General features: G+C 39.4%; 1 protein-coding gene across 1 annotated transcript; it reads left to right on the forward strand.

The window, feature by feature from the left end:
• The first annotated feature begins 15303 nt into the window (after positions 1-15303).
• On the forward strand, positions 15304-23028 carry LOC139403104 (E3 ubiquitin-protein ligase TRIM21-like). The gene is made up of 14 exons (XM_071146816.1): positions 15304-15526; positions 16044-16627; positions 16912-17007; positions 17486-17641; positions 17988-18065; positions 18275-18413; positions 19377-19427; positions 19534-19584; positions 19696-19740; positions 19846-19890; positions 20827-20880; positions 21042-21068; positions 21307-21482; positions 21683-23028. The coding sequence occupies exons 1-14, from the start codon at positions 15388-15390 to the stop codon at positions 22055-22057; spliced, it is 2016 nt and encodes a 671-aa protein (XP_071002917.1). The 5' UTR covers positions 15304-15387; the 3' UTR covers positions 22058-23028.
• The last annotated feature ends 48 nt before the right edge of the window (positions 23029-23076 follow it).

The raw sequence follows: 23076 nt of genomic DNA on the forward strand, positions 1-23076 counted from the left end.
TATTATAATAACCACTTGATTATATGTGACGTTATGTAATTCATTATGAATGTAGAACATTATAATAACCACTTGATTATATGTGACGTTATGTAATTCATTATGAATGTAGAACATTATAATAACCACTTGATTATATGTGACGTTATGTAATTCATTATGAATGTAGAACATTATAATAACCACTTGATTATATGTGACGTTATGTAATTCATTATGAATGTAGAACATTATAATAACCACTTGATTATATGTGACGTTATGTAATTCATTATGAATGTAGAACATTATAATAACCACTTGATTATATGTGACGTTATGTAATTCATTATGAATGTAGAACATTATAATAATCACTTGATTATATGTGACGTTATGTAATTCATTATGAATGTAGAACATTATAATAACCACTTGATTATATGTGACGTTATGTAATTCATTATGAATGTAGAACATTATAATAATCACTTGATTATATGTGACGTTATGTAATTCATTATGAATGTAGAACATTATAATAACCACTTGATTATATGTGACGTTATGTAATTCATTATGAATGTAGAACATTATAATAATCACTTGATTATATGTGACGTTATGTAATTCATTATGAATGTAGAACATTATAATAATCACTTGATTATATGTGACGTTATGTAATTCATTATGAATGTAGAACATTATAATAATCACTTGATTATATGTGACGTTATGTAATTCATTATGAATGTAGAACATTATAATAATCACTTGATTATATGTGACGTTATGTAATTCATTATGAATGTAGAACATTATAATAACCACTTGATTATATGTGACGTTATGTAATTCATTATGAATGTAGAACATTATAATAACCACTTGATTATATGTGACGTTATGTAATTCATTATGAATGTAGAACATTATAATAACCACTTGATTATATGTGACGTTATGTAATTCATTATGAATGTAGAACATTATAATAATCACTTGATTATATGTGACGTTATGTAATTCATTATGAATGTAGAACATTATAATAACCACTTGATTATATGTGACGTTATGTAATTCATTATGAATGTAGAACATTATAATAATCACTTGATTATATGTGACGTTATGTAATTCATTATGAATGTAGAACATTATAATAATCACTTGATTATATGTGACGTTATGTAATTCATTATGAATGTAGAACATTATAATAACCACATGATTATATGTGACGTTATGTAATTCATTATGAATGTAGAACATTATAATAATCACTTGATAATATGTGACGTTACGTAATTCATTATGAATGTAGAACATTATAATAACCACTTGATTATATGTGACGTTATGTAATTCATTATGGATGTAGAACATTATAATAATCACTTGATAATATGTGACGTTATGTAATTCATTATAATTGTAGAACATTATAATAACCACTTGATTATATGTGACGTTATGTAATTCATTATGAATGTAGAACATTATAATAATCACTTGATTATATGTGACGTTATGTAATTCATTATGAATGTAGAACATTATAATAATCACATGATAATATGTGACGTTATGTAATTCATTATGAATGTAGAACATTATAATAACCACTTGATTATATGTGACGTTATGTAATTCATTATGAATGTAGAACATTATAATAACCACTTGATTATATGTGACGTTATGTAATTCATTATGAATGTAGAACATTATAATAACCACTTGATTATATGTGACGTTATGTAATTCATTATGAATGTAGAACATTATAATAATCACTTGATTATATGTGACGTTATGTAATTCATTATGAATGTAGAACATTATAATAATCACTTGATTATATGTGACGTTATGTAATTCATTATGAATGTAGAACATTATAATAACCACTTGATTATATGTGACGTTATGTAATTCATTATGAATGTAGAACATTATAATAATCACTTGATTATATGTGACGTTATGTAATTCATTATGAATGTAGAACATTATAATAATCACTTGATTATATGTGACGTTATGTAATTCATTATGAATGTAGAACATTATAATAATCACTTGATTATATGTGACGTTATGTAATTCATTATGAATGTAGAACATTATAATAATCACTTGATTATATGTGACGTTATGTAATTCATTATGAATGTAGAACATTATAATAACCACTTGATTATATGTGACGTTATGTAATTCATCATGAATGTAGAACATTATAATAATCACTTGATTATATGTGACGTTATGTAATTCATTATGAATGTAGAACATTATAATAATCACTTGATTATATGTGACGTTATGTAATTCATTATGAATGTAGAACATTATAATAACCACATGATTATATGTGACGTTATGTAATTCATTATGAATGTAGAACATTATAATAATCACTTGATAATATGTGACGTTACGTAATTCATTATGGATGTAGAACATTATAATAACCACTTGATTATATGTGACGTTATGTAATTCATTATGGATGTAGAACATTATAATAATCACTTGATAATATGTGACGTTATGTAATTCATTATGATTGTAGAACATTATAATAACCACTTGATTATATGTGACGTTATGTAATTCATTATGAATGTAGAACATTATAATAACCACTTGATTATATGTGACGTTATGTAATTCATTATGAATGTAGAACATTATAATAATAACTTGATTATATGTGACGTTATGTAATTCATTATGAATGTAGAACATTATAATAATCACTTGATTATATGTGACGTTATGTAATTCATTATGAATGTAGAACATTATAATAACCACTTGATTATATGTGACGTTATGTAATTCATTATGAATGTAGAACATTATAATAACCACTTGATTATATGTGACGTTATGTAATTCATTATGAATGTAGAACATTATAATAATAACTTGATTATATGTGACGTTATGTAATTCATTATGAATGTAGAACATTATAATAACAACTTGATTATATGTGACGTTATGTAATTCATTATGAATGTAGAACATTATAATAACCACTTGATTATATGTGACGTTATGTAATTCATTATGAATGTAGAACATTATAATAACCACTTGATTATATGTGACGTTATGTAATTCATTATGAATGTAGAACATTATAATAACCACTTGATAATATGTGACGTTATGTAATTCATTATGAATGTAGAACATTATAATAACCTCTTGATTATATGTGACGTTATGTAATTCATTATGAATGTAGAACATTATAATAACCACTTGATAATATGTGACGTTATGTAATTCATTATGAATGTAGAACATTATAATAACCACTTGATTATATGTGACGTTATGTAATTCATTATGAATGTAGAACATTATAATAACCACTTGATTATATGTGACGTTATGTAATTCATTATGAATGTAGAACATTATAATAACCACTTGATTATATGTGACGTTATGTAAATCATTATGAATGTAGAACATTATAATAACCACTTGATTATATGTGACGTTATGTAATTCATTATGAATGTAGAACATTATAATAACCACTTGATAATATGTGACGTTATGTAATTCATTATGAATGTAGAACATTATAATAACCACATGATTATATGTGACGTTATGTAATTCATTATGAATGTAGAACATTATAATAACCACTTGATAATATGTGACGTTATGTAATTCATTATGAATGTAGAACATTATAATAACCACTTGATTATATGTGACGTTATGTAATTCATTATGAATGTAGAACATTATAATAATCACTTGATTATATGTGACGTTATGTAATTCATTATGAATGTAGAACATTATAATAACCACTTGATTATATGTGACGTTATGTAATTCATTATGAATGTAGAACATTATAATAACCACTTGATTATATGTGACGTTATGTAATTCATTATGAATGTAGAACATTATAATAACCACTTGATTATATGTGACGTTATGTAATTCATTATGAATGTAGAACATTATAATAACCACTTGATTATATGTGACGTTATGTAATTCATTATGAATGTAGAACATTATAATAACCACTTGATTATATGTGACGTTATGTAATTCATTATGAATGTAGAACATTATAATAACCACTTGATTATATGTGACGTTATGTAATTCATTATGAATGTAGAACATTATAATAATAACTTGATTATATGTGACGTTATGTAATTCATTATGAATGTAGAACATTATAATAACCACTTGATTATATGTGACGTTATGTAATTCATTATGAATGTAGAACATTATAATAATAACTTGATTATATGTGACGTTATGTAATTCATTATGAATGTAGAACATTATAATAATAACTTGATTATATGTGACGTTATGTAATTCATTATGAATGTAAAACATTAAAATAACCACTTGATTATATGTGACGTTATGTAATTCATTATGAATGTAGAACATTATAATAACCACTTGATTATATGTGACGTTATGTAATTCATTATGAATGTAGAACATTATAATAACCTCTTGATTATATGTGACGTTATGTAATTCATTATGAATGTAGAACATTATAATAACCTCTTGATTATATGTGACGTTATGTAATTCATTATGAATGTAGAACATTATAATAACCACTTGATTATATGTGACGTTATGTAATTCATTATGAATGTAGAACATTATAATAACCTCTTGATTATATGTGACGTTATGTAATTCATTATGAATGTAGAACATTATAATAACCACTTGATTATATGTGACGTTATGTAATTCATTATGAATGTAGAACATTATAATAACCACTTGATTATATGTGACGTTATGTAATTCATTATGAATGTAGAACATTATAATAACCACTTGATTATATGTGACGTTATGTAATTCATTATGAATGTAGAACATTATAATAACCACTTGATTATATGTGACGTTATGTAATTCATTATGAATGTAGAACATTATAATAACCACTTGATTATATGTGACGTTATGTAATTCATTATGAATGTAGAACATTATAATAACCACTTGATAATATGTGACGTTATGTAATTCATTATGAATGTAGAACATTATAATAACCACATGATTATATGTGACGTTATGTAATTCATTATGAATGTAGAACATTATAATAACCACTTGATTATATGTGACGTTATGTAATTCATTATGAATGTAGAACATTATAATAACCACTTGATTATATGTGACGTTATGTAATTCATTATGAATGTAGAACATTATAATAATCACTTGATTATATGTGACGTTATGTAATTCATTATGAATGTAGAACATTATAATAACCACTTGATTATATGTGACGTTATGTAATTCATTATGAATGTAGAACATTATAATAACCACTTGATTATATGTGACGTTATGTAATTCATTATGAATGTAGAACATTATAATAACCACTTGATTATATGTAGCGACACTGGTGTTTGATAAGATGGTTATACTTTATTAACTGGTTTTGTTGTCATTGTTTTTCAATTTTACGTTAAATGATTTGACAGTTTAAGTCTATACAATCTAAATGAATCATTTCCTCACTACATAATGTCTTCTTCATCGTGTGTAGTCTCATTATTCATGTTTGAACTACTCATGTCGTGCTGATGTTTGGTGTATGTTTGATAATGATGAAATTAAATTGTGAGCTAGAGAAAGATCTAGAATCTGTCTCTTTTGTATTTCCTTTTTGGAGCCTTTCTTCCTCAAGTTTCTTGTATGTTATTGTGGTACTAATGTCAAGCACAGTATAATATAATGATACTGTGTTAAATATCACTGCCCTTTAGGCTACAGTATATGATGACTAACAATACTGAACGATGACACGTGTATTTCAGGGTTAATATAGCATGAATTATTAACTAATACGCCTATTTACACACTTGTTTAAGTACTTCACTTGAATCTATTGCATGAGGATATCTTTACAAACACACACAAGTTTTTTTTCTAGCAGTGATTTGCTTATTTGGCATCAATCTTTACTCAGTCAGAGAGATGCAAAATCTACACCTCTCACTCAGAGGCGATGGGAAAAGTTGAGTTGAGGTGTGGCTTAATTGAACAATATTAAGCCTAATGGGTCAGTCCACCCTTTGCCTAATGGGTCAGTCCTCTCTTTTGCCTAATGGGTCAGTCCTCCCTTTGCCTAATGGGTCAGTCCTCCCTTTGCCTAATGGGTTAGTCCTCCCTTTGCCTAATGGGTCAGTCATCCCTTTGCCTAATGGGTCAGTCCTCCCTTTGCCTAATGGGTCAGTCCTCCCTTTGCCTAATGGGTCAGTCCTCCCTTTGCCTAATGGATCAGTCCTTCCTTTGCCTAATGGGTCAGTCCTTCCTTTGCCTAATGGGTCAGTCCACCCTTTGAACAAACACACACCATTCTCTAAATGACTTCACGTTTTGTTATTAAGTTCATGCAGTTTTATGTTCTCAAAAAAATTGAAAGTTGCGTGATGTTTCCACCTACCTGTACTCTTGTCGATCAACCCAAACATTTTTTAAGTGCATATTTGGGTTATTCAGGTCTAGTTAGATTCAGCACCTTCTAGCTATTGTCATAATGTCATAGCAGCTTAAAAACAGGTGACAGCGCAAGAGAACACACCCTGTACAAGCTGTAGGCCTACTTGCTGGGTCAACCAGGCTTCTTACGTAGACAATGTGTATGAATAAAACCACAAATGTTGTCGTATTCCACATTAAAACAAATCTAGCCTACTTTCAAATTACACACTTGAAATTGTCAGTCAATGTCAGTTGATCTGCTGCACCACATTCACACACAAGGCACGTCAGTCATGTCACTCACGTCACTAACATCACTCACAGCTGCTGAGCTAACAATCCTCTCCTTCTAACTGTGTCTGTATGGTGTCTGTGTGGCTACTAGAATTCTTCAAAGACTTACAAATCATTAACTCTTTATTTGCACACTCAAGGATTAGTATACAGTTACAGCACTTAGACTTTATGTTTAATAGCATAACCTTGAGGTGGATCCTGAAGGGGACTTGAATAGGAGAACCAGTAAGACGGGTGGTAAGATCTGTCTACCTACATGTACGTATTACCTCAATTACCTTGACTTACCTGTGCCCCCGCACATTGACTCTGAACCGGTACCCCCTGTATATAGCCCCGCTATTGTTATTTTACTGCTGCTCTTTAATTATTTGTTATTCTTATCTCTTACTGTTTTGGGGGTATTTTCTTAAAACTGCATTTTTGGTTAAGAGCTCGTAAGTAAGCATTTCGCTGTAAGGTCAAATCAAATACCTGTTGTATTCGGTGCATGTGACAAATACAATTGGATTTGATTACATTTTTTAAGCTCTGTGTACTTTTCCTCCAAGACAGGACACCATTGTAGTTGAATGTGCTCGGAACCACAAAAGCCTTACCTCTCGTGATAACATTTAACAGGTGTAGCCTGTGTCTCGCAAGCCCAATGATATGTTATTAGACCTACACCGCCCGCCACTCTCTCACTCAAGAGTAAACACATGTAATACGGTTGTGTGCGTCAAGGGGCCACCATCTCTGGGGAAATGCTACCTTAGTTATGGGAGTTTAGGCGAGAGAGTAAAGAGAGGTACTGCTAGAACAGTGCCATGAGTTAATCCTTACAAATCCTTTAGAGGATGTCAGACAGGTGTGGAAAAGGAAGAGAGAGAGAGAGAGAGAGAGAGAGAGAGAGAGAAAGAGGCAGAGAGAGGGAGAGCAAGAGAGGCAGAGAGACAGAGAGAGAGAGAGAGAGAGAGAGAGAGCAAGAAAGGCAGAGAGAGAGACAGAGAGCAAGAGAGGTAGAGAGAGAGAGAGAGAGAGAGAGAGAGAGAGAGAGAAAGAGAATTAAATGCATACCTGAACCTGGTCGGCACACCTGTCTGGCTGGTTGGATTGGCTGAGGGAGGGAGGAAGGAACCAACTGTAAAGTCTGCAGTTACTCCATCATGATGACAACAACCTCAGTCTAACTCTGGATACCTGTTGAGAGCAGTGAGGAAAAGACAGAACGAGAGAAAAGGGGAAAAGTGTGTAACAAGGAACAACAAGATAGAGGAGGGGGAGACTGACAGAAGACAGGACACTGGACATTATCCACTTGGAAGTCTCAAGGACTACAGAACAGGTACTAGGTCCATCTCAAAATGATAAAGTCCTAGCTAATAAGCAAGCCTTTTGCATATATTTTCATGTGGGCCAGTGCATTGTGTGTGTGTGTTTCTCCAATACTAGCCTATTGTACACCTGTCACATGATGGATCATAAGTGGGTTTGCCAGTGGTGCTTAGTTTGTAGAATTGCTACACTTCATCAGACTTGGTATGATAGTATTATATTGGAGCTAGCTCATTTCCATTCTCTAAATATACACCAGGAGGAGCCATGTGAATCTGTGAAGAAAGCCTAAGCATATGTAAATGTGGGGAAAGTCTCAGGTGGAGACCCAAACTTAGTCCTGAAAAATGTAGAAGTACTGAGACTAGGAAGACGTAGCTACTTTGCATGTGTCTCCTTCAATATCTAACTACATTAGGCCTCAACATAGATGTCACTTAAATATCTAGTTAACAATAGCTAGCAGTAGAGTAAACTCAAAAACACAGACTATTTCCCTAGTACTATTCCACAGTAGGCCTAGCTCCTTCTAGCCAGCTAGCTACTTCTCCCGTAGGTAGCTAACTACAGTATATAGGCAGGGCTCCGAAATGAAGGGTGTCCTGTTGTCCCAGTGATGATAAAATGTCTGGAATGTCTGGGAAGATTCAAACAGACTCTGGGACAGTTCTGGGAGGATAGTTCCACATTCATACAACTACTGCACATACAAAACACGTAATAATAATACGCTGTTAAAGCTAATGCAAGAGATTAGAACGTTTAGCTTAAAATGTTAATGAGCTATTATTTCTGCACATTTTAAGCGCAGCAATGCGCACTAAACAGTAGGTTATGTGTCAATGTTCCAAATGCAATTCATGGGACCACTCTGTTCTAAAGAGCTACATTCAGGCTACACAGAATAGATGTACATACGCTAGTATTCCAATGTTGACCTTTTTACAGGCCATTTTTTTATGTGAATTTCTGGCTCAGCCCCATTTATCTACTTCAGTAGCAAATTAAATGACTGTGAATGACATAGGTTCTCAAGTAGACCCATGTTGGCATATCAAAACTTTAAACAAAATATGTAGACTATTTTAATTTTGGATGGTTCATCTTCATTTTGGGGCGATTTAAATTGCACTTCGGAACGATTTTGGGATGGTGATAAAAACGGTTAGTCTATTGGATAACTATGTCAACTCCACTCTTGCTGTGAAAAAAAAAGGACTTCCGACTTCAGTGCTTTCAAATGAGTTCCGACATTGAGCGCGGCCTCCTGTGGTCGGAAAAAAACAAATAATAATAAATAAATAAATAAAAGATGTGCCTCTTGGGCCCCTTTATAGGCTTGGTCCCAGCCCCTAACTCACAATTGATCAGTCACAATAATTTAGTATGCAGTTTATTTGAATGTTAATAATCATTTACCCAATCAAGGCAGGGCCAGCCCCCTACCTCTTCTCCTCCCCCATCTGATAATTATCAGAGCGGCAGCAGACAGCAGCAGGCTGTCTACACTCACTGAGAGCTCCTGAGTCTTCCTGTGGTTGGCGGTTGCAGTAAAAAAGTACTAATTATATACTACATACATACTGACTAATTATATATTATATAATATATAACCCTTGAACTCAACTCTGGATCTCAAAGCCAGTTCCACTGCATTTGTTCATTGATCCCCTCTAATTTACTGATTGTGGCTGTATCCGGCACCGACAGAGATGGCCGCCTCGCTTCACGTTCCTAGGAAACTATGCAGTACTTCGTTTTTTTATGTATTATTTCTTACACTGTTACCCCAGGAAATCTTAAGTTTTATTACATACAGCCGGGAGGAACTATTGGATATAAGAGCAACATCAACTTACCAACATTACCACCAGGAATACGACTTTCCCGAAGAGGATCCTCTGTTTGGTCCACCTCCCAGGACAATGGGCCGCAGAAGGGGCAGACGGAGCGGTCTTCTGGTCAGGCTCCGTAGACAGACACATCGCCCACCGATCCCGAGTATACTACTCGCCAATGTCCAGACTCTTGACAACAAGGTAGACGAAATCCGAGCAAGGGTTACCTTCCAGAGAGACATCAGAGATTGTAACATTCTCTGTTTCACGGAAACGTGGCTCACTAAGGATATGTTGTCAGAGTCGATACAGCCACCTGGTTTCTTCATGCAGCGCGCAGACAGAAACAAACATCTCTCTGGTAAGAGGACGAAGGGGGTGTATGCCTTATGATTAACGAGTCGTGGTGTCATCATAACAACATACAGGAACTCAAGTCCTTTTGTTCACCTGACCTAGAATTCCTTACAATCAAAAATGCCGACCGCATTATCTACCAAGAGAATTCTCTTCAAGTATAATCACAGTCGTGTATATCCCCGCAGACACCTTGACGGCCCTGAAAGAACTTCAATGGACTCTATGTAAACTGGAAACCACATATCCTGAGGCTGCATTTATTGTAGCTGGGATTGTAATAAGGCTAATCTGAAAACAATGAATAAGCGACCCGGGCTGGCAAATTTCTGGATCATTGTTACTCTAACTTCCGCGACGCAAGCAAAGCCCTCCCTCGCCCTCCTTTCAGAAAATCTGACCACGACTCCATTTTTGTTGCTCCCAGCTAGGTCTGCTTAGGTCTGTTCAACGCTGGTCAGACCAATCTGATTCCACACTTCAAGATTGCTTCGATCACGTGGACTGGGATATGTTCCGGATAGCGTCGGACAATAACATTGATGTAATTGCTGATTCGGTGAGCGAGTTTATTAGCAAGTGCATCGGTGACGTTGTACCCACAGCGACTATTAAAAGCTTCCCCAACCAGAAACCGTGGATTTATTGCAGCATTCGCGCAAAACTGAAAGTGCAAACTACTGCTTTTAATCAGGGCAAGGTGACTGAAAACATGACCAAATACAAACAGTGTAGCTACTCCCTCGACAAGGCAATCAAACAAGCTAAGCGTCAGTATAGAGACAAAGTAGAGTCACAATTCAACGGCTCAGACACGAGAGGTATGTGGCAGGGTCTACAGTCAATCACGGACTACAAAAAGAAAACCAGCCACGTCGCGGACCTCAATGTCTTGCTCCCAGGCAAACTAAATAACTTCTTTGCTCGCTTTGATGACAATACAGTGCCACCGACACGGCTTGCTTCCAAAACCTGTGGGCTCTCCTTCACAGCAGCCAACGTGAGTAAAACATTAGTAAAACGTAGTCGAGAAGGTGGAAAGTTTTAAGTTCCTCGGCGTACACATCACAGACAAACTGAAATGGTCAACCCACATAGACAGTGTGGTGAAGAAGGCGCAACAGCGCCTCTTCAACCGCAGGAGGCTGAAGAAATTTGACTTGGTATGGCAACTGCTTGCCCACAACCGTAAGGCTCTCCAGAGGGTAGTGAGGTCTGCACAACGCATCACCGGGGGCAAACTACCTCCAGGACACCTACACCACCTCTCACAGGATGGCCAAAAAGATCATCAAGGACAACAACCACCCGAGCCACTGCCTGTTCACCCCGCTATCATCCAGAAGGCGAGGTCAGGACAGGTGCATCAAAGCTGGGACTGAGAGACTGAAAAACAGCTTCTATCTCAAGGCCATCAGACTGTTAAACAGCCATCACTAACAATGAGTGGCTGCTGCCAACATACTGATTCAAATCTCAAACCACTTTAATAATAACAAATTGGATGTAGTAAATGTATCACTAGTCACTTTAAACAATGGCACTTTATATAATGTTTACATATCCTACATTACTCATCTCATATGTATATACTGTACTCTATATCATCTACTGCATCTTGCTTATGCCGTTCGGCCATCGCTCATCCATATATTTATATGTACATATTCTTATTCATTCCTTTACACTTGTGTGTAAAAGGTAGATGTTGTGAAATTGTTAGATTTCTTGTTAGATATTACTGCATGGTTGGAACTAGAAGCACAAGGATTTCGCTACACTCGCATTAACATCTGCTAACCATGTGTATGTGACCAATAACATTTGATTTGATTTAGACCTGGGACACCAGGTCGGCGCAATTAATTATTTAGTTGAACAGAAAACCAGCAGGCTCCGGGCCTCGAAGGGTAAGAGCTAAGTACCCCTGATATGTAATATTAAAATAAATAATAGATACATAATATATTTCCTTTATTATTATATATATATATTTTAAGTAAATCATTTTTTTTGCTCTCTCTTGGGTCTGCCACAGCCTGGGCCCACCACGGGCCTGGGACCCCCAGGGGCTTCTGCCCTGGTAATCTCCTGCATTAATCTGGCCCTGGTCCCTTGTGTGTTGGCCTATATAGGAGCCTACCACATTTTGAGTTCTATCAACTTTAAGTCCTGTGTGACTGTGAGTCTTGTCCCACAAAATACGTGTCTTTGATAGCCAGCTCTGTACATTTATCTGCATCCAATAGATGATGGAAATGGAAGTATTATGTCATTGATTTCACGTTGCCTAGTCACCTGATAGTTGATGAGAAGTAGTACTCAAGGTACAGCTGCATGATAAGAGAGATGGCAAGTGCCTGTGGATTTTCCTGTAAGAGAACATTAGTATGAGATAACACAGTGAAGGAAGTGAAGAAGTGCATTCTATTTAAACCAGTATGGCTTTGGGTGACCAAAGCCAATCATGTCATTCATGTCATGCATTTTATCAACAAATTCAAACACTACTAACTTATAAAACAAAAGGCTGATTTGTCCCCAATTTTGATCAAATATGTCGCTTGCGGTCACGTTGCGCTTATGAAAATATATATAATATCGTAAGGATGTGGTAGCCTAAACCTACTGGTGATGTTAAACATGTGTTCTTCAATCATTTTTAAGATCTGACATGCCATGCAGCCCAGTGCAGTGCAAGACATGTCATAGGCCAATGGTTAACCAATCATATTTTTCAAATCCTGAAAGGCAAAATTCCAGGTAACCTTGGAGAGGAAAGTTATGCCTTACAAGTTTGCTTCTGAGGAAGAGCTGCAAAAGTAAGTAAGTAGCTGTATTAGGTGGAAATATAGAAGGTCATTTCGTCCAACTTCATTCAAAATATAGATGTTTTTCTTGAGACAATATGCGTGGGCATAGGCAGATGTTGCAATTGGAGGATACATTTGGGCATATTCTATAATGAGATTCAATAGACTACATCTGTCCGTACAAACGTTGAGAAATGATGACGGAATTTAAATTTGTATTGCTCTCTTCCACCTTAAACCCCATGAGCTCTCTCTCTCTCTCTCTCTGTGTGTGTGTGTGTGTGTGTGTGTGTGTGTGTGTGTGTGTGTGTGTGTGTGTGTGTGTGTGTGTGTGTGTGTGTGTGTGTGTGTGTGTGCGTGCATATGGATATTTTACATGTGGCCACCCTAGTATGGCTACTGACATTAACCATAAACAAATGAAAGATAATAATAAGTACTAAGAACATGATATACCCTGGGTGGTCATGACATAGGCTGGGTGGTCATGACTTAGGCTGGGTGGTCATGACATAGGCTGGGTGGTTTTGACATAGCATGTGTGGTAATGACATTGTCTAGGTAGTGATTTGTGAAAGTAACATTGTGTGAGCCCCAAATAGCAGTTTAGGTTACAGAGTGCAAACGAGTAAGTGAGGATTACTAGCAGTCTTATTTTGTGTTTTAAACATATTGCCTAGTTATAGTGCATGTTTAAAGATGTTTCCTGTCAGGCAGAGGCTGTGGCCTAACAACAGCCTGAAGGCCTATTGATCCTTGTTTTCTCCAACCAGATAGTCCAAACAGGTAGTTTTTACCATGTTGCCATAGGCGACAGTATCAGCGCTGGTTGAGGTCTCCTCTGTGCTGCCGGTCCTACTTCATTCCACCCCCTGTCTGATGTGACAGATACAGGCCTACTGTGTGTAACGCGGGTAAACATCAGTCAGAGTGCACAGACCACATTCTTCTACATTATCTCACAGGCAGCCATGCTTGACTGAGACAAATGTTCCTCTGTGGAGGACACAGTCTCTCTCTGTGTGTGTGTGTGTGTGTGTGTGTGTGTGTGTGTGTGTGTGTGTGTGTGTGTGTGTGTGTGTGTGTGTGTGTGTGTGTGTGTGTGTGTGTGTGTGTGTGTGTGTGTGTGTGTGTGTGTGTGTGTGTGTGTGTGTGTTGTGTGCTGACAGACATTACCTAAACAAAAGGGACATTTACACACACTCTCAATCCACCTAATACCTGGGAGCTCCTGTCCCCTAGCTGCAGAGATCCAGATAAGTAGCCCTACCAGCCAGCCCTAGTGTCTCACCGGCCCCAGCCTCAGCCCCAGCCTCAGCCCCAGCCCCAGCCTCCAGCCCCAGCCCCAGCCCTATCCTAAAGCCCCAGCACCAGCCAGGCTCCCTCTGGGCTGGGCAGATTCCGCTCAACAAACTTTTTAATGACACCTAACACTTGCGTTCTGTTGCCCCCTAGCTGCAGAGCTCCAGACCAGTAGCCCTACCAGCCAGCCCTACCGTCTCCCCAGCAGAGGTCCAGACCAGTAGCCCTATCAGCCAGCCCTACCGTCTCCCCAGCAGAGGTCCAGACCAGTAGCCCTACCAGCCAGCCCTACCGTCTCCCCAGCAGAGGTCCAGACCAGTAGCCCTACCAGCCAGCCCTACCGTCTCCCCAGCAGAGCTCCAGACCAGTAGCCCTACCAGCCAGCCCTACCGTCTCCCCTGCAGAGCTCCAGACCAGTAGCCCTACCATCCAGCCCTACCGTCTCCCCTGCAGAGCTCCAGACCAGTAGCCCTACCAGCCAGCCCTACCGTCTCCCCTGCAGAGCTCCAGACCAGTAGCCCTACCAGCCAGCCCTACCGTCTCCCCTGCAGAGCTCCAGACCAGTAGCCCTACCAGCCAGCCCTACCGTCTCCCCTGCAGAGCTCCAGACCAGTAGCCCTACCAGCCAGCCCTACCGTCTCCCCTGCAGAGCTCCAGACCAGTAGCCCTACCAGCCAGCCCTACCGTCTCCCCTGCAGAGCTCCAGACCAGTAGCCCTACCAGCCAGCCCTACCGTCTCCTCTGCAGAGCTCCAGACCAGTAGCCCTACCAGCCAGCCCTACCGTCTCCTCTGCAGAGCTCCAGACCAGTAGCCCTACCAGCCAGCCCTACCGTCTCCCCAGCAGAGGTCCAGACCAGTAGCCCTACCAGCCAGCCTTACCATCTCCCCTGCAGAGCTCCAGACCACTAGCTCTACCATTTTCCCCAGAATGGCTCTCTCCGGGTCGGGTGGCTTCCTCTCTGAGGATCAGTTCATCTGTTCTATCTGCCTGGATGTGTTCACCAACCCAGTCTCCACACCCTGTGGTCACAGCTACTGTCTGGACTGCATCTCCACCTACTGGGATGGTATGTATTGTGGCTTTGTATATACTGTACACTACCTGAAATATAAATGTACATTTGTTTGTATGTTTACATAGGCCTATATACTGTATATTACCTGAAACATAAATGTTCATGGGCCTATAGACCCTACACAACTTGAAATATAAATGTACATAGAGAGAGAGAGAGAAATTAGTTTGTATGTTTACATAGGCCTATTTACTATACACAACTTGAAATGTAAATGTACATAGGTCTATATACTGTATATTACCTGAAATATAAATGTACATAGGTCTATATACTGTACACTACCTGAAATATAAATGTTTACTTAGGCCTATATACTGTAGACTACCTGAAATTGAAATGTACATTTGTTTGTATGTACATGAGACCAATACATGCAACAACTTACATCCATGCAATCTTATTGGTTGTTTCCTATTAGTAGGCCTTTTTCATCACATCCCCATTCAGAGATCAATTGTATTCCACCTTGTGAATGAATGAAATGAACTGTAACTTGTTGTTGAAGGAGGAGGAGGGAAGACGTGTGTGTGCCCGCTGTGTAAGGAGAGCTTCAGGAAGAGGCCGGAACTTCACATCAACCGCACCCTGAAGGAGATCACCGAGCAGTTTAAGAAGATGGCGGACGGATTGGACCGGGGGGCCATGGTGTTTGAAGGAGGGATTGAGAGTCAAGGTTGGGGTGGCGGTGGAAATGAGGGGGTGTCATACGGGGTTGAGCGTCCTCCGGTCCCTCCAAGACCCCCAGGGATGGGTGTGATGCCTGGGGATTTGTTGTTGGAGATGAAGACCAGGTTCCAACGACCTTCGAACTCCAGAACCCCTCCGCCCGTCCTCCACCCCCACCCGCCCTCACCCTTCTCCTCCAACACCACCGCCCTCTCGCCCCCCGCCCCTCCTGTTGTCCCACGCAGATACACCCTGAGCGGGCCGGCTGATTCCTCCACCGACGCGCCTCTCTGTCCTGAACACCAGAGGGGGCTGGAGTTCTTCTGCCGGACAGACCAGACGTGTGGGTGTGCCGTGTGCATGGAGGGAGAGCACCATGGACACCAGGTTATACCAGCCAAGAGAGAGTGGCTCATTAAGAAGGTAGGGAGAGGGACAGAGGTGGAGGAGCAGAGGTGTGTGAACTAATTCTGATGGAGATGTAGGGTACTCCAATTGCAATGCTAATACTGTAGAAATGAAAACATACTGTATTAACCAAAGCTATATAGTCAGTTTAATCAACTCTACACAAAAGAGACTGGGTGTTTGAAACATATTTAAATTGTGTTAATCACATGCTTCGAGGTAGAGGTAGATATGTACATACTAGGAATAAGGAATAAGTACATTGCATTATGTTGACTCAGGTCTGTTTCTGTATGCAGTCTCAGTTGGAAATCACAGAGGCAGAGCTGAGGGACATGATCACACAGAGAGAAAAGAAGGTGGAGGACATCAGGACATCACTGGAGAACATACAGGTGGGTGTCTGGAACACACACACACAGACACACACACACACACACACACACAGTACACACACACACACACACACACACACACACACACACACACACACACACACACACACACACACACACACACACACACACACACACACACACACACACACACACACACACACACACAGACACACACACACAGTACACACACACACACTCTCCCTGCCCCTCATCCTCCCTCTCTCTCCCTCCCCTCTTTGTCTTTCAACCCTCTCTCCCTGCCCCTCATCATCCCTCTCTCTCCCTCTCTCTCTCCCTCCCCTCTTTGTCTTTTCATCCTCTCTCCCTGCCCCTCATCATCCCTCTCTCTCTCTCTCTCCCTCTCTCTCCCTCTCTCTCTCCCTCTCTCTCTCCCTCTCTCTCTCTCTCTCTCTCCCTCTCTCTCTCTCTCCCTCTCTCTCCCTCTTTACCTCTCTCTCTCTCTCTCCCTCCCCAGGTGTGTGCGGAGCATGAGACAGCAGGCAGCATGCATATGTTCTCTGCCCTGGTGAGGTCTGTGGAGAGGAGCCAGGCAGAGTTGTTGGAGGTGATAGAGATGTCACAGCGGGCTGCACAGCACCGAGGACAGACCCTCATCAGAGACCTAGAGCAGGTGTCATTTTATTCATTCATTTTATTTGAGTGAATGGTTTATTTCAGAGAGAATGGTTTATTTCATCAAGAGGACAATCATATCAATAGCAGAGAAGGCGGAGTTGACACAATATTATTAAAACTTAAATCACACGAAATGTGATGCATTGTACTAGATATGGCTAAACAGCTCATTTGCATCTTCAGTAGGTGATCAATAAAATAAATTCATACTGCTATCTTTTTAAGCTACTGATATTGCTGATTGTTGTCTTTGTGACTGTGTTGCTGCAATGGTTGACAAACCAATTCCCTCTGGGATTATTCATAATAAAGTATTTATTGTATTTTCTTTCCTATCATAGGAGATCTCTGAGCTGAGGAAGAGAAGCGCTACCCTCACCCAGCTAGCTCAGTCTGACGACTACGTACTTTTCTTCAAGGTTAGAGACTCTTTCTGTTCATCACATCTTTTTGTCTTTATTCATCCTTTTCAACAATTTCTACCTTTTTTGAAACCGTTTTTTCCTTTAGTTACCTTAGTTACAAGGTAAGAGGTACTTTTCCTTTCCATTCTCTTCATTTAAAATTATCTTGCCTCTTGTTTTTTCTAATTCATTTATTCCTCCATTCTCTTTATTCCTCTTCTCAGACATTCTCCACCCCGCCTCAGACCAGGGATTGGTCGGATGCTGTTGTGACCTCTGACCTCACCTCAGGGGCGGTGCTTCTGACTGTCAATCAAATGGTGGAGCGGTTTCGGGAGGAGCTCAAGAGACTGCCGGAGATCTGTGAGTTATGGCTGACCGTTGTAGAACTCCTATACATTCTATGAGTACTATCAGTTTCAAAGTGGGCAAAACTGGTTGAAATTACGTCAAGATTTTACCACTTTTGCTCGCTGGGTTGTTGCAAGTGACAGACAGTGTTGAGACGGTCTAACTTTACTTTATGAGCACTACTACAATACTATAGTGTTGAGACGGTCTAATTTTACTTTATGAGCACTACTAGGCTACAATACTGTAGTGTTGAGACGGTCTAATTTTACTTTATGAGCACTACTTGGCTACAATATTGTAGTGTTGTGACTGTCTAACTTACCTTCATGAACACTAATAGGCTACAATACTGTAGTGTTGAGACGGTCTAACTTTACTTTATGAACACGACTAGGCTACAATACAATATGTGGAGGATGATGTAGACCATCGATACTCAACTGGTGGGTCGTGACCCAAATTTAGGTCGCAAGCGGTTTTGAATGGGTTGTTTGTGTGTCAGTAAAATAAATAAAACATTTAATAAAAAAATACTCCAGTCTGAACTTAAACAACTTAAACCAGGTAGAGAGTGTGAATAAATGATAATGAACTTCCATTTTTATATAATTTAATCTCTGAACAATTAGTCTTCAATCACAGTATTTTCAATATAAAGCTATTAGCAGCACTATTTTGGTTGATTTTATTGTCTCAAACCGGTGAGTTTATTAACAATCTTCATCAAGAACATGGGGCAAAATGTATTTATTGACAATGAAAGAGGTGGGAATATTGTTCCCTTGTCATATAATTGCTATATTTAAAATCAATACAGAATTAAAAATAGTTTTTCAGATTATATTTTGCAGATTATTTTTCCCATTGCAAATATTGTGTTGTGACTGAGACAACCTAGTTAATTTAGGGTCCCAAGGCAAAACCAGTTGAGAACCTATAGACCCATACACTGCATTGTCTTTTGTTGGCCAGGTCTGCGTCCTCAACCTCAAACAGACCAATCCGTGGGGAGATATATTCCAAGTAAGGTCTACACGCTCAAAGTACCATCCCATCTGTATCTTTTAATGTTAATTATGATCTAATATGTGTCTGATATTGATTAATGCATTCTCTTATGTTTGGCCAGGGTTGCGTCCTCAACCTCAACCAGACCAATCTGTGGGAAGATGTAGTCCAAGTATGATTTTCATTCATGCCTGTGTCACACTCAAAGTCCCAGCTCCTCCCATTCCGTGTGTCTAATAATCTATACGGTATTGATTTGATGTATTCTCTTTTGTTTGGCCAGGTTTGCTTTCTCAACCAAACCATGCTGTCGGAAGAAATAGTCCAAGTAAATCCAAGATAACATTCATGTCTCTGTCACACTCACAGACCCAACATATGTCTAATAATTCATGCAGTAATTGATTTCCTGTATTCTAATTTGTTTGGCCAGATTTACCTTCTCAACCAGACCAGTCCCTGGGAAGAAGTAGTCCAAGTAAGATTTAAATTAATTCACGGCTGCTTCTGTCACACTCATCCCTTTCCATTTGTTTGTAATAATAACACTGTATTTGATTACATGATATTGTTTTGCCAGGTTTGCGTTCTCCACCTCCACCAGAACACTCTGTAGGAAGAGATTGTCCAGGTTTGCATTCTCCACCTCCAACAGAACACTCTGTAGGAAGAGATAGTCCAGGTTTGCGTTCTCCACCTCCACCAGAACACTCTGTAGGAAGAGATTGTCCAGGTTTGCATTCTCCACCTCCAACAGAACACTCTGTAGGAAGAGATAGTCCAGGTTTGCGTTCTCCACCTCCAACAGAACACTCTGTAGGAAGAGATAGTCCAGGTTTGCATTCTCCACCTCCAACAGAACACTCTGTGGGAAGAGATAGTCCAAGTTTGCATTCTCCACCTCCACCAGAACACTCTGTAGGAAGTCCAGGTTTGCGTTCTCCACCTCCACCAGAACACTCTGTAGGAAGTCCAGGTTTGGATCTGTTCCTGTTTCTTTCACACGCACAGGCCCATTCCATATGTGTCAGTTACCAATGATACATAAAGTGTCTAATTAAGGTATAATGACCGAGATGGTGGTGTTTGGAGGATAAATTGGTACAATGTTGTTAGGCCCGAGACGAATATATCCTCCAAACACCGGCTTCGAGGGCATCGTCACTTTTGTACAACGGTTACTAACATATTCAAATAACGATTGACATATTTTCATTAAAAGCTTGACTTGATTAATATATTCAAACTATTTCATCCTTCCACAAGATATAAGCCGACACAGATCTAGGGTTGCTACCCAAGCCGGCTGGTCGTTCATTTTATTAGTTCGGTTACCATGCGATTTTAACCAATCAGCATTTAGGATTAGACCCACCCGTTGTTTAATTACATGTATTCTCTTTTGTTTGGCCAGATTGGCTTTCTCAACCTCAACCAGACCAGTCAGTGGGAAGAAATCCAAAACCAAGTAAGGCTTTGATTAATTTATTAACTCAAAGTCCCAGTCATGTGATAATACATACAGTATTTGATCAGGGGTTAGATGGTTTAACATCTCTCTCTCTCTCTCCTTCTCTCTCTCTCTCTCTCTCTCTCTCTCTCTCTCTCTCTCTCGCTCTCTCTCTCCAGAGGTGAGGAGAGTGCAGGAATATGCAGGTATGTACTTCCTTCTTCCTGTATCATGTTTTCTGTGTTCATGTGTCAAGCACATTCCTGCTAGTTATAGACACAAAACTGCTGATTGAACTCTTGATTGGTGATTGATGACTTTTTCTCCCTCTTTCTCTATGCCTCTGTTCTCTCTTTCTCTCCCCCACTCATTCTCTCCCTCTGTATGTCTCTCTCTCTGCCCCCCCCCCCTCCCCTTCTACCTCTCCCCTCCTCTCCCTCTCAGTGGACATCACCCTGGACCCCCTCACCGCCCACCCACGCCTGCTCATTTCCGATGACGGCAAGCAGGTGCGCTGCTGGGACCGCTACCAGCCCGTGGCGGACGGCCCCGAGCGCTTTGACCGTGTGGTCTGCGTCCTCGGGCGCCAGGCCTTCTCTTCGGGACGCCATTACTGGGAGGTGAGAACAGAAGCAGGGCTAGTTTCATTCCAACAGCCATCAGGCTGAAGAACAGTGGCTCATAATGGGGCCTGATAGATGACGGGACTGTATGCCAGGGATGATGTGAATATACATGTGCTCACCATCCAGTGTTGTTGTATTGCATGATGTTGTATTGTAGTGTATTGATTATGACTTTGGGTGATTTGTATTCGTAGGTGGAGGTGGGTGGGAAGACGGACTGGGACCTGGGCGTGGCTAGCCACTCCATCAACAGGAAAGGGAAGATCATAGTAAGCCCCGCCCACGGCTACTGGTTCCTGAGTCTCCGGGATAAGAACGACTACGCGTTCCGAACGGAACCGTCGACAGCGCTGGGCCTCAACCACAAACCCAACCGTATAGGGATCTACGTAGACTGTGATAAGGGACAGGTGTCGTTCTATAACGTGGACGCTAAGATACTCATCTATACATTCACCGACAGCTTCTCGGATGTCATTCATCCCTTCTTCAGCCCTTGCACCAATAAGTCTGGCAGGAACGAGGCGCCGCTCATCATTTGTCCTGTCTCGATGCCTCTGGTGGACTGAGATGGGTTTTCGTTTTTGTGTTCATTCCTAAAGGTAGTTTCCTTCAGGCTGTCCTTGTTCAATGTTCTTCACTGAGCCAATAGGACGGGACTGGATAGGGCAAAGCAATATGGGGGAAGCTATAGCTGATGCGCCCAATATACCCAGATGTCTCATGTCAACATAGGGAAGGGAACAAGGCCAGAAGAGAGGGAACAATTTTCTGCAATGAAATACAGTCCCTTAGAACCATTCATAATGACCTCCTGTGTTCTATGGAGCTGACCAATGGATAATCTGGATACTGAGTCTGGATTGGACTGATCATTTTGACCAATACAACCGACTACAGTCCATCAGTCTGAGAATGAAGGATTTCACCATCTGTCCTTATCACAGGATGGATTCATCTGTCTATATAGGGTCATATGTGTCTCACATGGCTCCCTATTCACATATAGTCTGCTTCTTTGACCAGAGCCCCCATGGGCCCTATGTATTGCATTACTATAGGGAATAGTGTGTTATTTGTGACATAACCACAGTCATTACAAATAAAACATATTACTTGTACATTACAATCCAGTTTTTGAAGAATGTCCACAATAAACCAAATGTAAACTATGTGGACTGGGAGCCACTGAGTAAGACCCAGAGACAAACACAAAGACAAAGAATCCTTCATGAGCCAGTCAATTTAGTCATCGTATTCTACACAGAGTGGACAAAACATGGATTGCGTATGTGTGCCATTCAGAGGGTGAATGGGCAAGACTAAAGATTTAAGTGCCTTTGAAAGGGGTATGGTAGTAGGTGCCCGGCTCACCGGTTTGTCTCAAGAACTGCAACGCTGCTGGGTTTTTCACGCTCAACATATTGGATAGCCTGGGGTGAATGAGACTGAATACTTTTTGGAAAACTATATTAGTGACAGAATATATTTGAATCATGTTGTGATAGGAGTTCAATTGGAGGCTAATCTAATAAATCATTGCATGAATTTTTCTAAAATAACCCTGACCTTGAGTTGTCCATCTTCT

The sequence above is a fragment of the Oncorhynchus clarkii genome, unplaced genomic scaffold, assembly GCF_045791955.1.
Source record: "Oncorhynchus clarkii lewisi isolate Uvic-CL-2024 unplaced genomic scaffold, UVic_Ocla_1.0 unplaced_contig_5350_pilon_pilon, whole genome shotgun sequence".
Classification (NCBI taxonomy): domain Eukaryota; kingdom Metazoa; phylum Chordata; class Actinopteri; order Salmoniformes; family Salmonidae; genus Oncorhynchus; species Oncorhynchus clarkii.